Below are 21,086 nucleotides of genomic sequence, written 5' to 3'. Positions count from 1 at the left end.
GGACGGTTCTTTCGGTCTACCATAAAGACAGCTAGATTATCTTAATGTAGGGATGAGACCTGGCTGAAACGATTCAGTATAAATTTGAATAACCCAAATTTTGCAAGCTGTAGTTTCAGAATAAGTGAAAACATTATTCTTTTTTTAAGTCTTGAAGGTGGGAATGAGGCCATTCCAGTAAAGGCAGATCCCTGCAGTGCAGTAAATCAAAAAGTTTGATTTTTTTATGGTCTGTTGGGGGTGGGAGGATCCCGTGGAAAAGTGCCTTCAGAGGAGTAAAAGAAAGATTCGAGCCCTTGATACAAGGACATGTTCTATGGGGCAGTGCAGCAGTTATTATACTCAAATTAATATTAGACATAGCACACTGTTAGCTTACAGGAATAACTACCACTTGCTTTGTATATAGTAATGATACAGTAGCATGCAGTAGTCTTTTTATTATGTTCAAAGTGAAAAGTGTGCTTGTTGTGTTGATTCGGTCAGGTTAGTTAACATTAATTACTCGACACCCTGCAGAAGACTACCAATTGTTTTTGTGTGATGTAGGCACAGTAGCTTATGGTAGTATTAATACTATGTCAACAGCTCTCAGCAAGTAGTGTGGTGATGACAATGAGAAGGGAATGAAGAAACAAATGCACTCATTTGGAGGGATGGGTCCAACCTTCATCAGGATTATAAATGCAAATAGAAAGACAAGGATGCTCCAAATCCCCCTGAGAAAATTATAGATCCAACGTCCCTGTACACAGATAAATATTCGTAATTCACCCTAAGGCTCTGAATACACTAAAAAACATTCATATGTTAATTTAAGAAAAGTTCACTCAGGCCTTATTATCCACTCAATACTATTTTCAAATTGGAATCAATAGACAACTGTGCCGTAAATGACACCATTAACTAAGTAATAAATATATAATTTATCTCTATTCTTGTAACAGTTCACTTATATAAATACATAAACGGCCTATCATCTACTGGCCTTTTTGCATATGGTTGTCCCCAGCTGATATAAATATTGGATGTGACTACTTCATTTTGTAAGTATCAATAACTTGGGTGTCTAAAAACTATGCATAGGTTTTAAAATTGTATTCAATAAAAAATGGAAAATACTGAAATTATGAGCATCATTTAGCTAGAGAATTTGCTTTCTGACATTTTTACCCAATTTTGTTCTCGCTAACCTTTTTATAGAAACTCCATGTTCCATTTATAACGTATATTTTACCGAGCAGATATCATTATGGAAGGGAGCAGGCGAATAGCAATCAACTGTGCATTACAAAATGCAATGATCAGCTAAACATAATGACTGTAAGTCGAATTACAGCTTTTCATAAACACATTTAGAAATCTTGGCCACTTTTCAAACTCAGAACCTATAATTTTATCACATGGCATTTAGCATAAAAACACTTTAAACTAAAGAGAATTTATAAATGTAAGTGACTGAGTTTTGTTAAACAAACATTACAAACAAGTCATGCAATATTCCATGCAGACGAGGAAACCACTTTAGCGAAAACGAGCAATCAAAAGCGAATTGTCTCCATTTACATATGTTGGCCAATATGGTAAATTTCATGAACACGTTTAGTAAACTATACAATCTGACAAGATGCTGCTGCAAACGTATGGCACAATTATTTAATGCAATATACATAAAAACATTTTGATTTGAAGGTTTACCTTTCTCAAATCCTTTGTAAAGTTCAACAGTCCAGCATATGTTAGTCACACACATTAGTTACCACTCAAAGCAGAGGCCTTGGAAAACAGAAAGAAGAAAAGAAGTGAAAAGGAAAGGTAAGGGACAAAGCAGAGACTGGGTTGTTAGTTCTACATAGCACAGTTCCCAAACCGAGAGTCTGTCCATAAATCGCAAGCAGACTGACCTATGATAATTTACGTTTAATCGGTTAATGTAGGCTCAAAATGTGCATGCCTGTTTACCAGCGGTAAATGCGGATTCCTGCTGGAGAAAACTGCTTCTCGTCTCGGATGCTGAAGCCTCTGAGACGGTATATCCCAGACTCTTAAACACCCGCTCACTTTCTTGCCACGTCTTCTGAAAGTTCCGCAGCAGCTCCTCTGGGGAATCGGCGGCAGAAATATCTAAACTGTGACCGGAGATAACATCTTCATAGGTCGGAGGAGCATGCCTGAATTCAAATCCTGGCCTTAAATTCTCAAAGCTGCCTGAAGCAGATTTGGCAGTCCTTGAACCCACCATTTCAAAGGATTCCATCCCTGTGAACTGTCCATGCCGAAGCAGCGGGTCAGAGGCTCGCTCTCTGTCGCTTTTCTTCCTCAGGGCAGAGTCCTGTTTCATGTGTGCTGCTTCCTTTGTTTTTTGTGGTTGCCTATGAGAAGGGCCTCTGGAGCTGCCTTTCCCTTGAATCTGTTCTTGAGAAGACGTTGCAAATTCCTCTTTCATAAATGTGTGCTTCTCATTCTTACTAGATTTATTTTGGTTACTATTTTCAAAAACATTTCTAACTGACCTAATATCAAATGCTGGCATACCCTCACTTGTGCCTATCGTATTTATGTCACTTTGATTTTCACTTCTGATTCTTTCTGCCATTACTATTGGTACATTTCGAACATTAGGCTGTTTATCTGTTGACTCAAACTTATAAAGAAGCCCTGATATATCAACTGTTGGCATCTCAGTGCTTTGTGTAGTGAGCATCTCTGTACTGCTACTTTTGGGCTCTAGTTGTATTGGAATGTCTATGGGGTCTTTACGTGTGTAGGTTCTATTTTGCTCTACTTTACTTACTTCATTACGTTTTGTTTTAATGTCTTTAACTGTGCCAGTAGTTACTTCAGATTCAGTGAAAGGGGGATCAGGTGTTGTAGATAAAGTTTCTAAACTGCGTGCTTCAATTTTCAGTTGGCGACGAAGTGTTGCAGGGGACTGAACTATTTCAGATCTTTTCTCTACAATTGGAATGGGAGTGACTGACCGTTGTGGTGTTGCCCCTTGCGATAATTTCGCTGTAGTGTCCTTGAGCTTAGCAAGCTGCTCAGAGCGGCTTCTTGGGGGAGAAGGAGAGGATCTCTTCCTTCTTGGTGTTGGGGTTACTGCTCTGCGTGGTGGTTGAGGCACAGGAGAGGAGGATGGGGTTTCTTTTAGAGGCGATTCTGTGCGTCTGGCAGTAGATTCTATTGTTATGTATGTAGGGGATGGTGATCTCATTTTCAAAGAAGGCGATAACAGCTTATGATCTCTGGAACCAAGTTCACTGGAAAGCATTTTCATTTCGCGACACACCTCACGGTCTTCTGCGGTTTCCTGTTTTATTTGTATGTTGCTCTTGTGTGAGGTTTTAAAAATGTGCGATATTTGATTTGATGCTTCCTGGTGAATACCAGAAGCTTGCTTAGATTTTGCAGACATAGACATCATGGCATTGTGCATGGCAGTCTCACAAGATGAATAGGTCTCAAGGGTTTGATCCTTAATCAGCATGACTGCAGTCTTCAGTTTTTCTGAATCATTTTCAATTACATAATTATCAAGACTCTTTCTTCCTTCTTGATTGATCAACCAGATGGGGATACTATTTAAGAATGTCTGAAATGTAGTAGTGTTGATTTTACGTGGTTCTGCTTCAAACTCCTTCACTTTGGATAGGATGTGCTGCAATTCCTCACGCTTTCGAAGATACTCCAGTATTTCTATTGAACCTCTAGCCTCCACTAACAATGCTTTTGTTGGAAAAATTGATGGTCTATTTCTAGACAATTCTTGTTTTACATCTGTTGCTTGACAACTCTCCTGCTTTATCCCTATCTTACTTTTTTCAATTATATATTTCTGTTGTTGGGGTAATTTTGTTGCCTGGTCTTTGCATTCAGGTGCATGTGGTTGCACTTGCTGAATTATATGAATCTGTGATTCATGACCATTCATTTGGGCAAAGTCTTGTTTTACATTTTTTGGTTTAGTTGTAGTATGCACATCTTTTATATCCTTTTCTTGTTTACTTTTATCAAGTTGTTTTTTCTGCAGCAGGGGTAGTTTTGTTTTTTGTCCTTTCTCTTCAGTAACAGCCTGTTGCATCATGTGAACCTGTGATTCACAACTAACACTCTCAATTAAATCTTGTCTTGTATCCAGGGCTGGCAGAAGAGCTCCTTCGTTTGTAGCTTTTTCTGTCACACTTTTCTCCAGGGGAAATGTATGTTGCAGTAATTTTGTGTGCGCAGTTTTGCTTTCAGGAGCACATGTCTGTTTCTGCGTGATTAAGTGGATCTGTGACTCATGACCAACTTTTAAATTGCTTTGCCTGGTAACTTTTTCCATTGATATATCTACTGTGTGGCTCTGTTTGCTTTGAACTGTGTGTTCATGCTTACCGAAGGTGACTTGCTGTTGGGCCAGGTCTTTGCTCAATGCTGCATTGTCATGATGGAACTGAACTTGTGTTGCCTCCATCTCATTGGCTTTTTGTTTCTGGACGTGTCTCATATCTTGTCTCCCATGTTGGCTTCCACCTATACTCAAATCCTCATGTTTCATATGCTTGCTTTTTAAAATGTGTTTATCTTCAGCACCCACCAGAGGACGTACTTGCGTCGTGATTTCTTGAGACACGGTTGTGCATACCTTTTCTGATTGCTTTTTGACGCGCAGATCTTTCTCAGCAATTTCGACGCCACTTTCTTTTACTGTTGTGTGTGTTTTGTTCTCTTTTTTTGGCTCAGGCGAACACGAAACCGGAGCTGGAAGCTTTACTACTTTAACATTAAATTTTGGCGAAGCAGTTTCTGACCTCTGCTCTATCTTTTTCAGTTTTTCTTGTGAATGAGATGTTTCCATCACCAGATTCTCATGTCTAAAATGACTCACATCCTGTGGTTCATCTTGTCTAATGCGTCTTTCTGTGGAGTGTTTTATATTTTGTTGCTGAAAAATTGCAGATGGTGGTGAGAATCCTGCAGATTGTGGTCTATTAACCTCATATATGTCTTGTTGTGTAGTTACTTGGGTTTTAGAATCAGACGATATTTGTGAAGTAGTTTGCAACCCAGAACTCTGAAAACTACTTGAATCATAGCTGATCGATTTTGTAGCGAGAGAGACATCAAGTTTTGACTCTGTCTGGGCTTGACTTTCTTGCGCTTCCTCAGCTGTGATGGAAACACCATGACAAGTGCTCGTTGCTTTTATTCTGTCAAGCTCTTCTTGTTGCTGTCTATATCTCTCCTCAGCAATCATTAATGGAGTTTTAAATTTCCTTGCATATGGTTTTGATTTTGGTGGAGAAGTCAGTGTTGGTGATGGTGGAGATTTAATTGTTGGCAAAACTACTCTTCTCTTCACTGTTGGTAGATCTTGTACAGGGCTTTGAAGTAGCCTTCCACTTTTTTCTTCCACCAATACACTTTCATGTTCTTTCTTTGCATGTTTGGCATCCTGTTTTTGAGTACTAGACGCTGCATTGATCTGCTTTACCACAGTGCTGGCCTCACTTGTAGATTTGGTAGTTTGACTGCCTATAAACTGCGTGGAGACATGCGATTCATGAGTTAAGGTTCCTTCGAGGATTTGTTTGTAATGTTCCCCTTTGGAAGCCTTCTTTGAATATGGAATCATGGTTGGTTTGGCATCTGATTTAGCCTCCTTAATCTGGGATTGTGCAGAGCTTGACGATGAGTGCATGTGATAGTCTACTTTCTGTTGCATTAAAGTTGGTGGTGGAGGTGGTGGAGGTGGAGATATTCCTGACTCGCTGCTTGATGTATCATCTACTGGGGGTGGTGGTGGAGGAAAACTATCATAATCCGCCTTGGTCTTGCAAACCGGTGGTGGAGGAGGTGGCAAAGGTGAATAGGTTGGTCTCTCAGACGCCATTACCAAAGGAGGAGGCGGGGGTAAAGGAAGCTCCGTTTCTGATAAGATGGGAGATGGTTTTGGCAATGTGGGTGAACCAGGATTTCCCGATCGTGCCTTTACTGGATTAAAAGACTTTTTTATTTCCGTCGTTGAGTCTACACTGGTTGCTTTCACTTTCGTTTTTCCCAACACATCTGTTGTATGCTTTTTACTTTCAACAGTACCAGTCTTTTGAGTAATTTTCGTTTCATTAACTACATTATGTGCTTTCTGAATAACTTTCGTTTGTTGGTTGCTTCTTACATTGTTATCCATAGTCACTGAAACAACTGATTGCCCAGGCTGAATACATATTTGGCTACTTTCAGTGGCTTTCTGGAAATGGCCAGCCTGACTTGTTTCCTGTTTTGTCACCTGTTTGACAGAGTGATCAGTTAGCTTAACAGCTGCACTGTGTTTAATGTGGACCGGTTGTTGCTCTGCCTTGGAAGCAGACATGCGTGTAGACATCGTTTCCTTTTGTCCCCCTTTTTCTTTCTGCCCATCAAATGCCACCTTGTCGCTGTAATTTTCTTTCAGCGCACCATGGAACTGCTGCTTCTCCACGGCCATTTTTTGTACACTGGATTCGCTTGCCTTCCTAATAATTGTGTGACTACCAGATATATTTGTAGTAGTTTCATTCGTTACTGCACCAGAAAGATGCATGTCGTTTTCGAATTGGTGGGCATCTCTAAAACCTGGCTCTTGGCATCTTTGGCTTTTTATCACAGATTTATCCTCGAGTATGTCAGCTTTTTCTGTAACATGCTGTAGATCTCTTGAGACTTTCACATGTTTAACATGTTTACTGGTATCCATGTTCTGCACTGCCTGGCCAGAGAACATCTTAATGGTACTTTTTATGTCACTCTTTGGTATGATCTCCTTTTCTGTGTGAACCTCTGCAGTGGATTCGAGAAGAGATTCAATTGTGTTTTGTACACAACGCTTTGCTCCCTGGTGGGATGGCTCAAGCAGGGTTTGAATTGTGCCCTTGACATCTCCACTAATACTAACTTGGTGTTGCATGGTTTTCTTCTCAGATGCAGCTTCCAATAGGTTTTGCACTGCCATGGGAACATCTCCCTTAACAATATCCTCTTTGATGACATCTTTGATGGATTGTTGTGCTTCTCTTAAGGACTTTTTGGTGGCCTCAATGTCTGCATGAAGAACCTCCTCCCGCAAAACCTCGGTTTTTGTGTGTGCTGCTTTTTCAAGTGATTCAATAGCCCCTTGAACATCCCCTGGGATGACGTCTAGTTTCTCAGTTTCTTTGACCTGGTGCGTTGATTCTTGGAGGGACTTCAGTGTTGCAGGAATATCAGCTTTAATAATGTCTTCCTTTTCCGCCACGGCTGCGGACTGATGAACAGCTTGAGACAGGGAATTTAGAGTCGCTTTCAAATCCCCTTTCACAACCTCTTCTTTGTACACGCCAGAAGTTACAATTTGGGGTTCAGTCATAAAAATCCTCACTGTGTTATTCACATCTCCAGGGATGATGTCGTCTTCGTTGACTGTTCGTTCTATTTGAAGCTGCTTCTTTTTCAACAGCAGTTTAGTACCCTCAACATCTCCACCAATTATCTCTTCAATGTCCTGTTGGCTCTCAGACTCAAGAGTTTCATCAGAGCTTGTTTGAAGTAGTTTCAGATAATCTAAGGCACCAGATTCAATGCAAGTTGTGTAAAATTGAACATTGCCTCTCTCAGAGTCATCGATTGTAACCCTTTTGGATTGGTTTTCGTCCATGCTTGAATACTGCAAGTTGTGAATGGCACGCTTTACATCTCCACCTACGACTTCTTCACGCAAAATATTATGGCCCTCGCCCTGTTTCATGAGAGAGTAGACGGTCATTTTAATATCTCCTCGCTCATCTTTTTGAATTAATATCCCTTGCTTAACCTTACTGTCATCATGGAATAGGTTTTTGGTAGCTTGCTGTATGTCACCCCTCACAATCTCCTCTTTGTCAACATTGATTTCAGTTGATCTGTTCAACAAATTATATTTTGCTAAACTGACATTGCCTTTTTCTTCTTCATTTATCAAAACCCCTCTTTCACCAGAACTTCTTTTGGATAAGAGATTCATCATTATACTTTGCAAATCCCCTCTAATAATCTCCTCTCTTTGTATTTCTGGAGACTCTTGATTCATCAGCTGATATTTCGCCATTCTGACATCACCAATTTCATCTGTCTGAATGATGATTCCATGGGTATCCACCACATTATGAGAGTAGAGTTCTTTCAAAGTTTCTTGAATACTTTTTCCCATTATTTCCTGTCTCTCAATGTTGGCGTCATTGAATTCATGAAGAGGCGTGGTTTCAAAAAGCCACGTTGTTGTCTTTACATCGGCCTGTGGAATTTCTTCCTTACATGTCTGTAAGCTGCTTTCCTCTTGTTCCTGGACGCTGTCCAAAGGGTAGTTTTCAAACAGCCACACTGCCTGCTGTACATCTCCCTTTTGCACATCTTGCACGGTAACAGTCTTTATATTTTCATATTCAGACTCTTGACCTCGAAGTTCATCAATTGTGTGCGTTTCAAATAACCAAGTAGAGGTTTTAACGTTGCCCTGCTGTATTTCACTAACACTTACTGTTCTCACTGACTGGCTATTGGCAATCCTGTCAGACTCAAACAGCTCTTTTCCAGCTTTCACATCCCCACCCTGAATGCTATCGACAGTATGAACGTTGACTTTTCCATCTTCAGAAATGGTGTCAAGAGACTGTGTCTCAAACCTCCACCTTACAGAGCTAACATCCCCTTTGTGAATATCTTCTTGTGTCACTGCTTTTATCAGATACACTTCATCTGATTCGTTGATGGAATCTAGAGGTTTTGTTTCAAACAGCCACCTAGTCCCACGCACATCCCCGTGAATCACTTCTTCCTTTTTCACTGTAGTTACTTCATGGTAATACCCTTCCTTGTCTTGAATAGCGTAGAAAGGTTGCGTTTCAAACAACATCTTGTAGTTTCTTACATCGCCCTTTGTGATTTCTTCGTCACGGACCGTTTTCACAGTGATATTTTCCGAAGAGGAATCCTTAATTTGATCCAAAGAAAATGTCTCGAATATAAAACACCCTTTTTTGACATTCCCACCAGTAACATCTGTAATGGTATGGGTTTGTGTATTGGTTTGATGGTCTTCTTTAAAGTCATCAATCGATTGATTTTCAAAGCGCCATCTGCAATTTAAGACATTTCCTTTCTGGATGTCCTCATTCTGCACAGTTTTGATCTTTTTTACAGCATCGTCTTGACTGGAACTTATGAAATCTAAGGATTGGTTTTCAAATATATACTTCATGGTGGAGACATCCCCAGACTGGATATCCATTTCAACCACTCTTTCGTAGTCCGTCCCTTCCTCACCTCGAATGTTTTCCAGCTCCTTGGTCTCAAACAGAAAGCACGCCTCGCGGACATCTCTTCCCTGAATGTCTTCCTGAGCGACAGTGTGCAGTCGTATGGTTTTCTCAGTCTGGTCTCTTATTTCATCAAGTGGTTGGGTTTCAAAGAGCCAAGTACACGTTTTAACATCTCCTTTGCTGATGTCCTCACTGCTCATGACTTTTTCCTCTTTATCATATAAAAAATCCATGGGCTGTGTCTCAAACAGCCATTTGCACATTTGCACATCTCCTTTCACTATGTCGGAGGTCTGATCTTTTTTGGCGTCCCAGTCTTCCACACGGCTGAAAGATGTAATGGAAGCTAGAGGCTGTGTTTCAAATAGCCATTTTCCTGTTTTTACATCGCCAGATAGTATTTGCTCTGCAGATATTCCTTTAATGATCTGTAAGTTCTGAATGCTGTCATCAAATTGGTCAACCGGTTTTGTTTCAAACATCCACTTGCATGTCCTCACATCACCCCTCATGACCTCCTCTTGCCGAATTGTTTTGACTTCATGATACCTTCCAATGCTATCTTGAATTGCATACAAAGGGGTGGATTCAAACAGAGACTTATTTATTTCTACAGCACCTCTGGTAATACCTTCTACCTGGATCTTACATGCCTGATCAGATGTTGTTAAATCAATAGTTTCAAATACCTGTTTGCAGCTGTTGATGTCTCCTTTAGCAATTTCATCGAGTGCTACAGTTTTTATGTATTCTTTGTTTTCTTCTCGAATTTGTTCAAGGGGTTTGGTCTCAAAGAGCCACCTTTGATGTCTGACGTCCCCTTTCTCTTCTTCAGTAGTAATCACTTTTTGAAGCTTGCCAACTTCAATTGTGTCCTTTAAAGCATCCATTGGCAAAGTTTCGAATAAGTACTTGGTTGTGCTCACATCACCTCCTAATATTTCTTCAGCCTGTACAGTCTCCATGTTAGTTTTATCTACATTATCAATTTGTTGAGTTTCAAACAGCCAACGTTTATGTAAAACATCAGCGCCTTCAATGGTTTCTTTTTCAACCACTCGTGATTCCTCGTCTTCTCTGATGGAATCCAATGGCAGCGTTTCAAATACCCACTTTGCCTTACTCACTCCACCTTTGATATTCTCCTCCATAGAGATGCCACGTACAACCTTCACCTCTGTAGAATCATGGTTGATCATGTCAAGGGGCTGAGTTTCAAACATCCAGCGGGCTGTCCGAACATCACCCTTTTCAAGGTCTTCCCTGCGAACTGTTTTAATTTCAAGAACTTGCCCAGAGCTGTCTTTCAGTACATACATTGGTTCAGTCTCAAAAAGTTTTACAGTCCTTTTAACATCTCCTTTGAAGTCTTCACTTTCAGACCGAAGTTTCAATAAATCAACTTCATTTACGGAGTACATCTGTTTTAGAGCATCATGATGCTGCGTCTCGAACAAGTACCTTACATTTTTGACATCACCACTTGCAATTTCTTTGCTAAATGCTTCCTCTGATGTGTGGTCCGTGTGACTTTTGTTCATTGAATCAATTGACTGTGTTTCAAACAGCCAGGTAGCTGTCCGGACATCCCCTTTTGCCAGCTCAGGAACCTTATCTATGTGTTCTATTAAATCAGGAGAGCATGCTCCTAATGAACCAATAGGTTGTGTTTCAAACATCCACGTAGTATACTTTACATCACCACCAGCTATGATTTCTTGCTCGGGTATACTTTTGCTTTGATCTTGATCTGAAGAATCATCTTTAATTGAATCTAAAGGCTGGTTCTCAAAAACCCATTTCATTGACTGTACTTCACCCTTAAGAATTTCATCCCATTCAAGATATTCTCTTTCTGGGCTCATACATTTCTGAGGGATATGACTGCTGTTTTCAAAGGCATATCTAGCCTGCTGTACATCACCTGACATGGAGTCAACTACATCAACTTGGTCAGAAACTATTCCTGAAACTTCACTGAAATAATCTTTTTCTAAATTCTTTCTAACTTCTGGGTGAATATGTTTGTAAAGGCGTTTTAATTCATACATATTTCTTTGCTTTGAATAAACCTCTTTGGGAACTGCAGGCCTTTCAGGGCAGATAGACGGTTCTGGGGACTGTGAAAAGTCTGCGATTTCAAATGCTGTTTGTAGGACATCGGGTGGGGGTGGAGGAAACTCTTCTGTACTTCCAAAATTAGAAGATCTGGAATATGCTGCAGCAGAGGCACATTCTGTATTTCTCGTTGTTGAGATTTCATGGATCCTGCTTGCCAAACCAATGGCAGTGGATGTAACAGGAGGCCATTCGAATCCTTGATAATCGGTTTGTATCTTTAGGGGACAAAATGTATATAATGTAAGACCTGGAAGATCTCATTTATTTGAGTACATGAAATCCACATTTGCATGCAGTTGCTGTACTGTATTATGGAGCATTTTCCCTTTTTATTTCACAAATGCACCACCCTGTTATTTTAGAAGGTGGTTTGTTGTTGTGATCCATCCACGGTTCAGCTGCCACCCCCTAAACATTTTCAGATTCACAAGTGGTCCATTAGTAGAGCGTCACTGCTCTGCTGCTTGACTGCCATTCTGTCTGTCTCTCTGCTCGTTCTGTTTCTCTTTCTGCTCGTTTGCTTTTCTCGCTCTGTTTTATTTTGACTGCCTCTGCATTAATGGGCTTTGTTTTCTCTGCCCTTTTTCAATTTTCTTTTAATTAGCTTTCTTATTATTTGCTTTCTCTGCCCTTTTTCATTTTCCTCCAGCTTTCGTCTCACCTGCCACTGCGATCCCCTGTGGCCCAACTTCCTCTGGTGTCCCTTCCAGCTCCTGTGTCTTCCTCCCTCCCAGCTGTCTAGTCCCCTGAAGCACAACTAAATGGCGTGGCTGTGTGCAGCAGATGTGCCGCTGGCGTGCCAAAGGCAAGCCCGTCTGCACCGGTTCATGCCTGGCCCGCACCCAGCGCCAGGGACCCTGATTCTCGGACTTTCCACTGGTACGTCGCCAGCACACTCCTTGCTCTCAACCCTGGATGCCATGCGGCCTGCCACCTAGTGTCGCCAAAGAAAACCCATAGACCCCTTGCCTGCCTGAGCAGAACCATGATGTCACCAACACGCCAGCTTATCTCGCAACCCAGCCAACCAACAGCGCACCCGACCAAATCAACTGCATCCTCCTCAATGTGCGCTCCTTCCTTGATGTCACCCCTCCTGACATCACTTTCTTGATGAAAACCTGGGCCAAACCCTGCTCTGGACCAAACATCACCATCCCCGACAGCTAAAAAAAAATCACCCCCAAAGACCACGCACAAGAACAACCTCCAACTAACCACACACTATAATGATCCAACCACGACTATGGAACACCTCCACTTCCAGATCCAGGACAACCCCAACACCACCCTATGCTGCACCCTAGTCTAGAGGCCCCCAACCCCCCAACCGCCCTTCACCGACACCATTGTAGACCTCAACTTCCACAGACAACCCCAGTGACCAGAACACCGCCATCCTACTGGAGAACCTTGCCAACATCGGACTCAAGCAGCTAGTCACTGCACCGACCCACATAGCAGGACATACGCTTGACCCTGTTTTTCTCTGCCAGCGGGAACAGCAGCTTCAGCCACACCACCACACTCTCCTGGACAGAACACCAATCCGTGCAGCTCGCCTTCACCATACACCACTGGCCTCATCGTTTCCCCCCCACGGTCACAGCTGGGGCAAGGCCATCAAATAACTTCTCATGGACTCCCTCAGCACAACCACTCTGTCAACTCCAACTGACACCAATATCGCCGCACGCAACCTCCACCGATGGAACTGTGACTTCACTGACACTTTGGCAACCCTCAAGAAGAGACCAGGTAAGCAACACTCCTAGAAAGCTAGCTGGTTCACTCCTACCCTCCATGAGTCCAGACGTACCCGATGATGACTTGAAAAGAGATGGAGGAACAACAAAACCCCAGAAACCCATGACCCTTCAAAGCTGCCATCAATGCACACCACCACCTCAACACCACAAAGAAAATGGCCTTCCAAGACAGAATTAAAGCCAACGTACACAACAGCAAAGCACTGTTTACCATGGTCAAGAAGTTCACCAGGCACAACAGCAAGACCACACATGTGCCACCCCTCCCCCCCCCCCCCCAAGACCCCGCAACAAACTCTGCACCTTCTTCCACAACAGGATCAGGCAGATCTGCAACAGCTTCAATACCCTCGACCTAGCCGCACCCCAACAGACCATGCTCAGCTAGACCCCGCTCACAACAGAGGACACACTCAAGACCATGAAGAGCATTCACTCATCAGCCCCGTTGGACCTTGCCTGTACCACATCTTCCACAGAGCAGCGACTGCCATCGCCCCCCAGCTTCGCTGCACCATCAACTGCTCCATAAAAACCACCACCTTCCCCAACAACTGGAAACACGCCTAGATCAACCCCCTTCTTAGGAGCCATCCTCAGACCCGACAGACATCAAGAACTTCAGACCTGTCTTCCTCCTCCCCTTCCCAACCAAGGTCACCGTGAAGTCCACACACAGTTATTACACATCTCAAGTCACTTCGCCTAAGCCAGTGCTAATGAAAATAGTGTGGAAGTCAAACTACATTGATTTGGACTAGGACGAAATTCAATAATCTTTGTCTATAGGTTTTTGTAATTGTATTTGTAATTGTAATTCTATTTCTGATTGTAAGTTCTGTAAATATGTGTTGAATTCGGTCACAATTCATGTTATGTTAGTCCTTTTATTGATGTTGTTTGTTTTTTAATTTATTTGCATAGCAGTCACATATAACATGATACATTCAAGTTACATAAAGTTACATAAATGTGATATATATCTTAAGTATACCTTGTGTGTGGTGTGCCTTTGACTTCTCCTTTAATATTGAATAATTAATGCAATTGACTATGAAGCATTATCATTCCAACTAAGCAATTGAATGACCAAATAGAACACACTGAAGTAACCACAGCACAAAGACTGCACTCCTCGCTGCCATTGATACCATACGCTCCTTCCTCAACCGGGGTGAGACCCCAGCCCCCATCCTACTGGACCTCTTGGCCACCTTCAACACAGTTTCCCACCGCACCCTAATCATGAGACTCCACACCAGCATCCATGACACGGCACTGGGCTGGATCCACTCCTTCCTCACCGGTCGGACCCAGCAAGTTAGACTACCCCTGTTTCTCTCAGAATCTACAAAAATCTTCAGGGAAGGGTCCCAGTGTTCCTCCCGGATTGCCACCCTCTTCAATGACCACTTGGCCCCCCTCGTAGACATCATCAGAAGCCACAGACTCAACATTGTCTCCTACGCAAACATCCAGCTGATCCTCTTCCTCACCAACAAACCCACAACTGCCAGAACTAACTTCCACCACTGAATGAAGGCCGTCGCCACCTGGATAACAAACTGCTGCCTCAATCTCAACTCGAACAAGACTGAAGTACTCGTCCTGGGTCCCACCTCTTCAGACTGGTATACCTCTTGGTGACCAGCCACTCTGAGACCCCCTGCCACCCCTACAGATCACACATGCAACCATGGCATCATACTGGACTCCTCGCTTTCAATGACCTGTCAAATCAACACAGTTTCCTCAGCCTGCTTCTACAACTCCACCTGCTTAGAAAGACATTCAGATGGATCCCCACAGAATCCATAAAGACTGTCACCCACGCACTCATCACCAGCAGACTTGACTTCGGCAATGCACTCTACGCTGCCATAACCCAGAAACAGCTGGGGGGCGGAGCTTGCTGGCGTCCATGAAAGACGTGTGAGAGCTGAGCTCCTCGCCTGAGCCCCTTTATTATTCGTCAAAGATATCCTTTTTGACGCCTGACTGGCCCTAGCAGGGGCAGATTTTGCTTCTACGATCCCTGGTGCTGCTGGGGGCACCTTCCCGGGTCGAAATCGGTGGTGGCATCGATCAACGGGCCGGCGGAGTTTGGCGTGGCGGACCAGGCCGCACTCCGCGGACTATCCTTGGAAGCTACCCGCCCTGCGTAACGCTACGTGCGGCGTGGGATCCCTGTGCGGTCCCGGATTGCCGGACTGCCTTCTATCCTGTGCTTCTTCTGGACTGGTGTTTTTCACAATTGATCACTGTCGCCCTGCCCCTACGAGTGTGCCTACTGCGACTCACCGGCGGAGGCCTGGGGCGCTCCGGAGTGGCCCGAGGACCTGACAGCGGGAGGCTGCACCCTACGAACGCCGGTTGGCGGGCGACACCGCTACTCTAGTCTGCTTGGGGACTGGAAGGACACTGGTGCCGGGACGTGTTCTTTGGAGTGTGCTGGCGCTTCTCGGCAGCCAGCGGTGTGAACTGTAGCGTGGCGAGTTCTGGAGGTTGGGATCGTCCCCCTGGTTTAGCCTGTACCACGCGGCCTGCGGGCGCCATTTTCGGCCTCCATTCTTTACTACGCACTGGACTGCTTCACGAAGTTCGCTTTCCCGGCGCCCCCCCTGCATTGAGCCGCCTCTCGCTCTTTGCCTAGTCAACGCTCTGCGAGCACCGCCATGGGAAAGGGCGACAGAAACCAGCCGAAGCTCACGTTCGAACAACGGAGACCAGGGGGCGCGGAGGGGGCTCCTCCGGAAGCCTCGTCGCAGACGGCTGATGGCTCGCTCTGTGCTGACATTCGCGAAATGCTATGTACCATGGAGAAAGGTCTGCAGGAGAGCATGTCCGCGATTGGCACAAAAATTGACGCCTTATCATTCAGAATGGAACGGATGTCTGAGAGGGTGGACAAACATGCGGAGAGGTTGGATATGGCGGAGAGGAGGCTGACGGAGGCGGAGGAAGCCCAGACGGAGTGGGATAAGGACCGTAAGCAATTCGGCCGTCTCCTCCAGGTCATACAGGACAAAACGGAGGACCTAGAGGCGCGTTCACGGCGCTCCAACGTCCGCATCACGGGGGTGGCGGAATCCACCAACACTGGAAAGATGGAACTGTTCGTTGAGAAGTTGCTTCACACGCTGCTAGGGGAGGACGTCTTCTCCCCCATGTTCATCGTCGAGAGGGCCCAACGCACTCTGGGTCCCAAACCGCAGCCCGGCCTCCCGCCGAGGCCTATCATTGCCAAACTTTTGAATTACAGAGACCGCGATCTGGCTCTACGGCTGGCGAGGGAGAAAGGGGAATTACAGTTTGAGGGCATGAACATTTCCCTCTATCCTGACTTCACGGCGAGGGTACAAGAGGAACGGAAACGCTTCGCCCCCTATAAGAAGCAGATGAGAGATATGGGGCTGGACTATGCCATGTTGTACCCGGCGAGACTCCGGATCAACAAACAGGGACACTCGCACTTTTTCACCGACCCAGCGGACCTGAAGAAGTCACTTAAAGAATGGGCCAAGGAACAGCGCAACAGCCCGAGGGGTCAACGTACAGATGAGGAGGAGGCTGTGTCTTTGGATGGTCGGGGCTGATCAGTCACTCGCCACAGAGCCAGGTTTGGCTTTGACATTGTGGATGCTTATGTTGCATTACAGAACCTGATGTGCCTTTTCTTTGCCTTCATTTTTTCCAACCACGGTTGATGTGCCCGGAGTGGCGACACTGAGCGGGGCTCTAACTTCCATTGCTGTACTTTAGGGGGGGTGCTCCCTGTGGAACGTTGGGACTGGCTATCCATCACTCTACTTGCTTTCCTGCTGGAGCTTGGGTGGGGTGTCGAAAGCACTTGGGGTGGGGCGGGGAGCAACGACTGTATCTGGTCCTTGTTAGTGCGTATTATAGTCTAGCTAGAACCTCTGCCCCCGCGCTTTCGGCTTTTTGACTCTCTAGGGGGTCTTGGGTTTGTAGTGGGTTGTTTCGGGTGGGTTCGGGGTGGGTAGTGCTATGCTCTGTCTGACCGGGTTGGGGTTGGTCGGCTGTGGGTGGGTGGTTGTTGGCTATGTTCTTGTGCTGTTGCTGACATGTTGTATGGGGTTTGGGGTCTGTTGGGTGGGGGGTCTGTTTTTGCCGACTACTGCAATGTGTCTGATGCTTCGTCTGCTCTGCCATACTATTTTCTCTAACCTGCTATGTCGACCACTGAGTCTCTAGGTACAGAGAGCGCTGTAGGCTCTCTGCGATTGCTATCATGGAACGTGAGAGGGCTTAACGATTTCCGCAAACTCAGGAAGGTCTTAGCGTACTTGCAGCGCCACCGAATTGACCTTGCTTTGCTGCAGGAAACACATCTGCCGCTTTCCAGTCCTATGTTGCAGATGAGGGGTCTTGGTCCCGCTTGTGTTGCTGCGGGGTTCACCACGCATGCTAGGGGGGTCCTCACCTGGGCTAATCCCAAATCCCAATTGTCGCTGACACGGGTGGCGGTGGACCCGGAAGGGAGGTATGTGGTTGCACGTTGTGTTGGGAAGGATCATGATCTCTTGCTGGTGAATGTGTATGGCCCCAACTACGATTCTCCTGATTTCTATTCTTCGCTGGCTGACAGCTGCAGGCAGTTTGTGGGCTCTAGAATGCTGTGGGGGGGGACTTTAATTTGGTGTTGAATCCAGAACTGGACAGATCTGCGGGCCCCCCTAGATCCCCTGCAGCTTCGGCGTTGCTTCTATTGTCGGAATGTGTGAAACTTGACTTGCTTGATGTGTGGCGTCATAGACACTCGGGGCGGGGCGGGTTCACCCATTACTCGGCCTACCACAACATCCATACGCGCATAGATTACTGGTTCGTTTCCCGCTCCCTGCTCGATGCGGTGAAAGGGTGTACGGTGCTGCCGCGCACGCTGTCTGATCACTCGCCCTTACTCTTATTGCAGGTGGCTCCTCCTAGGAGGATTCCCCCGTTCACATGGAGGTTCCCCCCGTATTCCCTCCTAGATGAGGTTTTTAGAGGGGAACTGGCTGAAGACATAGAGACCTATTTCGCAACCAATGTGGGTTCGGTAGACAGCGTTCAAGTACTTTGGGATGCGTTTAAAGTGTACATCAGAGGGATGACTATGGCGAAGCACTCTGGGGTGCTCAAAGCTATCAGGCGCCGGCTGCAACTGCTTGAATCACAGCTCAATGACCTTGATCGGCAGGCGGTGGACTCGGGTGATGCCACTGACGCAGTCACACTTAAGTCCTTGCTAGAGGAATTCCAGGAGGAGGCGGATAGGGAAATTAAACATATGGGCAAATATGCGACTGCACGTGTGTATGGGGAATGGGAGCGCCCTGGTGCGCTCCTGGCTAAACTGATGCGCAACAGCAGGCCCCCATTGGTTATTGAGGAGTTAGTGACAGCTGCTGGGGAGGTGGTGGCTGAGGAACATGATATCCTGGCGGAATTTCACTCCTACTACACGGCACTCTACTCTTCGAGGGATGCACACCTTGGGGAGGAAATCGACGACTATTTAAGCTGCATCCAAATGCCCTTCTTGGCCGACTGGCAGAGGGAGTTTCTTATGGCCCCAATCCAAAAGGAGGAGATAACGGAGGCGCTGGAGGGCATGAGGTCCGGTAGTGCTCCTGGTGCGGATGGTCTCACGGTGGCTTTTTACAAGGCCTTTCAGGACAAACTTGTCCCGTACTTGATGCTCTTGTTCGATGATATTTGTCAGCAGGGCAGCATGTCGAGATCCATGAGAGAGGCGCTGCTTATTACCATCCCGAAGCCGGGCAAACCCCCTAATCAGTGTGGCTCTTACCGACCGCTGTCGCTGATTAATGTGGACGCGAAACTGTATGCCAAAGTACTTGCAACCCGTTTGGCGTTGCTGGTCCCGGACCTTGTTGCTCCGGAGCAGGCTGGGTTTGTCCCCTCCCGCAACCTCACTTATAACATCCGCACGGTACTGGGCACGATCCAGCATGTCAAGCACGAGAACAAGGCTGTAGCCATCTTCTTAGACATGGAGAAGGCCTTTGATTCTGTTGAATGGCCGTTCATGCTGAGGGTCCTTCGTAGGTTTGGACTCAGTGAGCCGTTTCTGCAAATGTTGGGAGCCCTATACTACAAGCCCACAGAGAGGCTAAAGATGGGGAACCTAGTCACTGCTCCTATCGAGATTGGAAGGGGCACACGTCAGGGATGCCCCCTCTCTCCATTGCTGTACGCCTTGGTGGCGGAACCCCTCGCCTGCGCTATACGAGAGTATCATCGGTTCGAAGGGATAAACTTTCCGACGTACCAGACTGGTATCTCAACATACGCGGATGACACTCAGCTATATGTTCGGGACCCGGAGACTAACCTCTCTGCGGTGCTGCGGGAAGTGGTGAAGTTCGGGGCCCTATCGGGCCTACGCGTCAACTGGAACAAATCAGTGGCGTTGCCCCTGACGCCGGTGACACTCCCTTTTGACTCAGAGTACCCATTACAATGGACCACGGACTCCATTCGCTACCTGGGGATACGTATACATACTGACCCGGAGGTCCTGATTCGCGAGAATTATGGGGTCGCCTACTCCAAACTGGTGGATGATGTCGAAGTGTGGTCCAGACTCCCGCTCTCTCTCATGGGCAGGATAGCACTCATGAAGATGGTAGTGCTACCCAGGTTTCTTTTTCTATTTACGAATATACCGGTGGTCCTCTCCAAAGCCTTTTTCCGGCAACTTACCCAGACGCTCATCCGCCTGGCGTGGGGGGGGAAGCAGCCGCGGGTGCAGTGGCAAACGCTCACCCTTCCGTATGAACAGGGGGGCCTTGGGGCTCCAGACCTGGAGAGGTACTATAGGATCGCTCAGGGGGCACATCTTCATACGTGGATTCATGGGGATCCTGGTATCCCTCATGTGAAACTGGAACGGCTCTTTGCAGACCCCATCCCGCTCCCGGCAACAGTATGCTATCCGTCTGATCGGAGGGTCGGCAATCTGGACTCTATAGCTGCCACGAATCATGCTTGGCATGCACTGGTTGGCTCCCGAGAGAGTGTGCTGCTGTATTCACCCTTGCTCCGTGTGGAATGGGCAGCCTGGTTGGCCCCACTGACGGAGACAGGCGTCCTGAAGGCACTACGCGACTTGGGTATTGTTACCGTGGGAGATCTCTTCTCAAACTGCACCCTGAAGACGTTGCAGCAGGTCCTCCAATCCTGTCCTAGGGCAACGCTGTCCACCGCTTTCAATATCATAGGGTTCGTAGAGCGGCCCTTGCCGTGTTGGGCCCGGAACTGGCTGAACCGCAGGAAGTGCCGGAGCTCACGTATATAATCAAGACCCCCTCTTCTCGCAAACTGGTCACAGCTCTCAGGACACTGGGTGATAGACATCGGCAGTGTCCCCCCTCCAAGGCCCGGTTGGCTTGGCAAGCTGACCTCCAATCTCCTATCTCAGACGACATGTGGCGTTATTGCGCTACCAACACTAGGAAAATCTCGCTCAACGGTCGACACCGCCTGGTGCACTTTAAATTCCTACAGCGGGTCTACTACACGCCCGAAAGGCTACATAGGTATGGGCTGAGGAACTCAGCGGAATGTGAGCGCTGCCACTTTCACACGGCAGACTTCCTCCATATGGCCTGGACTTGTCCTGCCATTCATAAGTACTGGGTAGAGGTCTTCGCGGAACTCAGCACATTTCTTGGTGAGGAGATTTTGCCCAACCCGGCGCTCGCATTGCTCGGTTTTTCTAAACCGCTTCCGGTGGCAGTGAGGCGGCTTGCGGACATGGCATTATTGACGGCAAAGCGTCTGGTAGCACTGTGTTGGATGCGGGGGCCAGTTCCCACTAAGAAGCGATGGGGGGCAGACTTACTATACTGTTGCACGCAATCGGAGGTGTATA

General features: G+C 46.2%; 1 protein-coding gene across 2 annotated transcripts in view; it reads right to left on the bottom strand.

Annotated features, from left to right (window-relative positions):
* Positions 1 to 21,086, bottom strand: part of XIRP2 (xin actin binding repeat containing 2) — a 1,171,239-nt gene that overhangs the window by 31,382 nt on the left and 1,118,771 nt on the right. For both annotated transcript variants that reach the window (XM_086956584.1, XM_086956585.1), the window contains one exon: positions 1,963 to 11,629. In XM_086956584.1, coding sequence (XP_086812710.1) covers positions 1,963 to 11,629 — 9,667 coding nt within the window. The remainder of the gene's footprint in view (positions 1 to 1,962; positions 11,630 to 21,086) is intronic.

Source organism: Lissotriton vulgaris, chromosome 2_1 (assembly GCF_964263255.1).
Source record: "Lissotriton vulgaris chromosome 2_1, aLisVul1.2, whole genome shotgun sequence".
Taxonomy (NCBI): Eukaryota; Metazoa; Chordata; class Amphibia; order Caudata; family Salamandridae; genus Lissotriton; species Lissotriton vulgaris.
The sequence above is the reverse complement of the archived record's forward strand: the minus strand, read 5'-3'. Positions and strand labels throughout refer to the sequence as shown.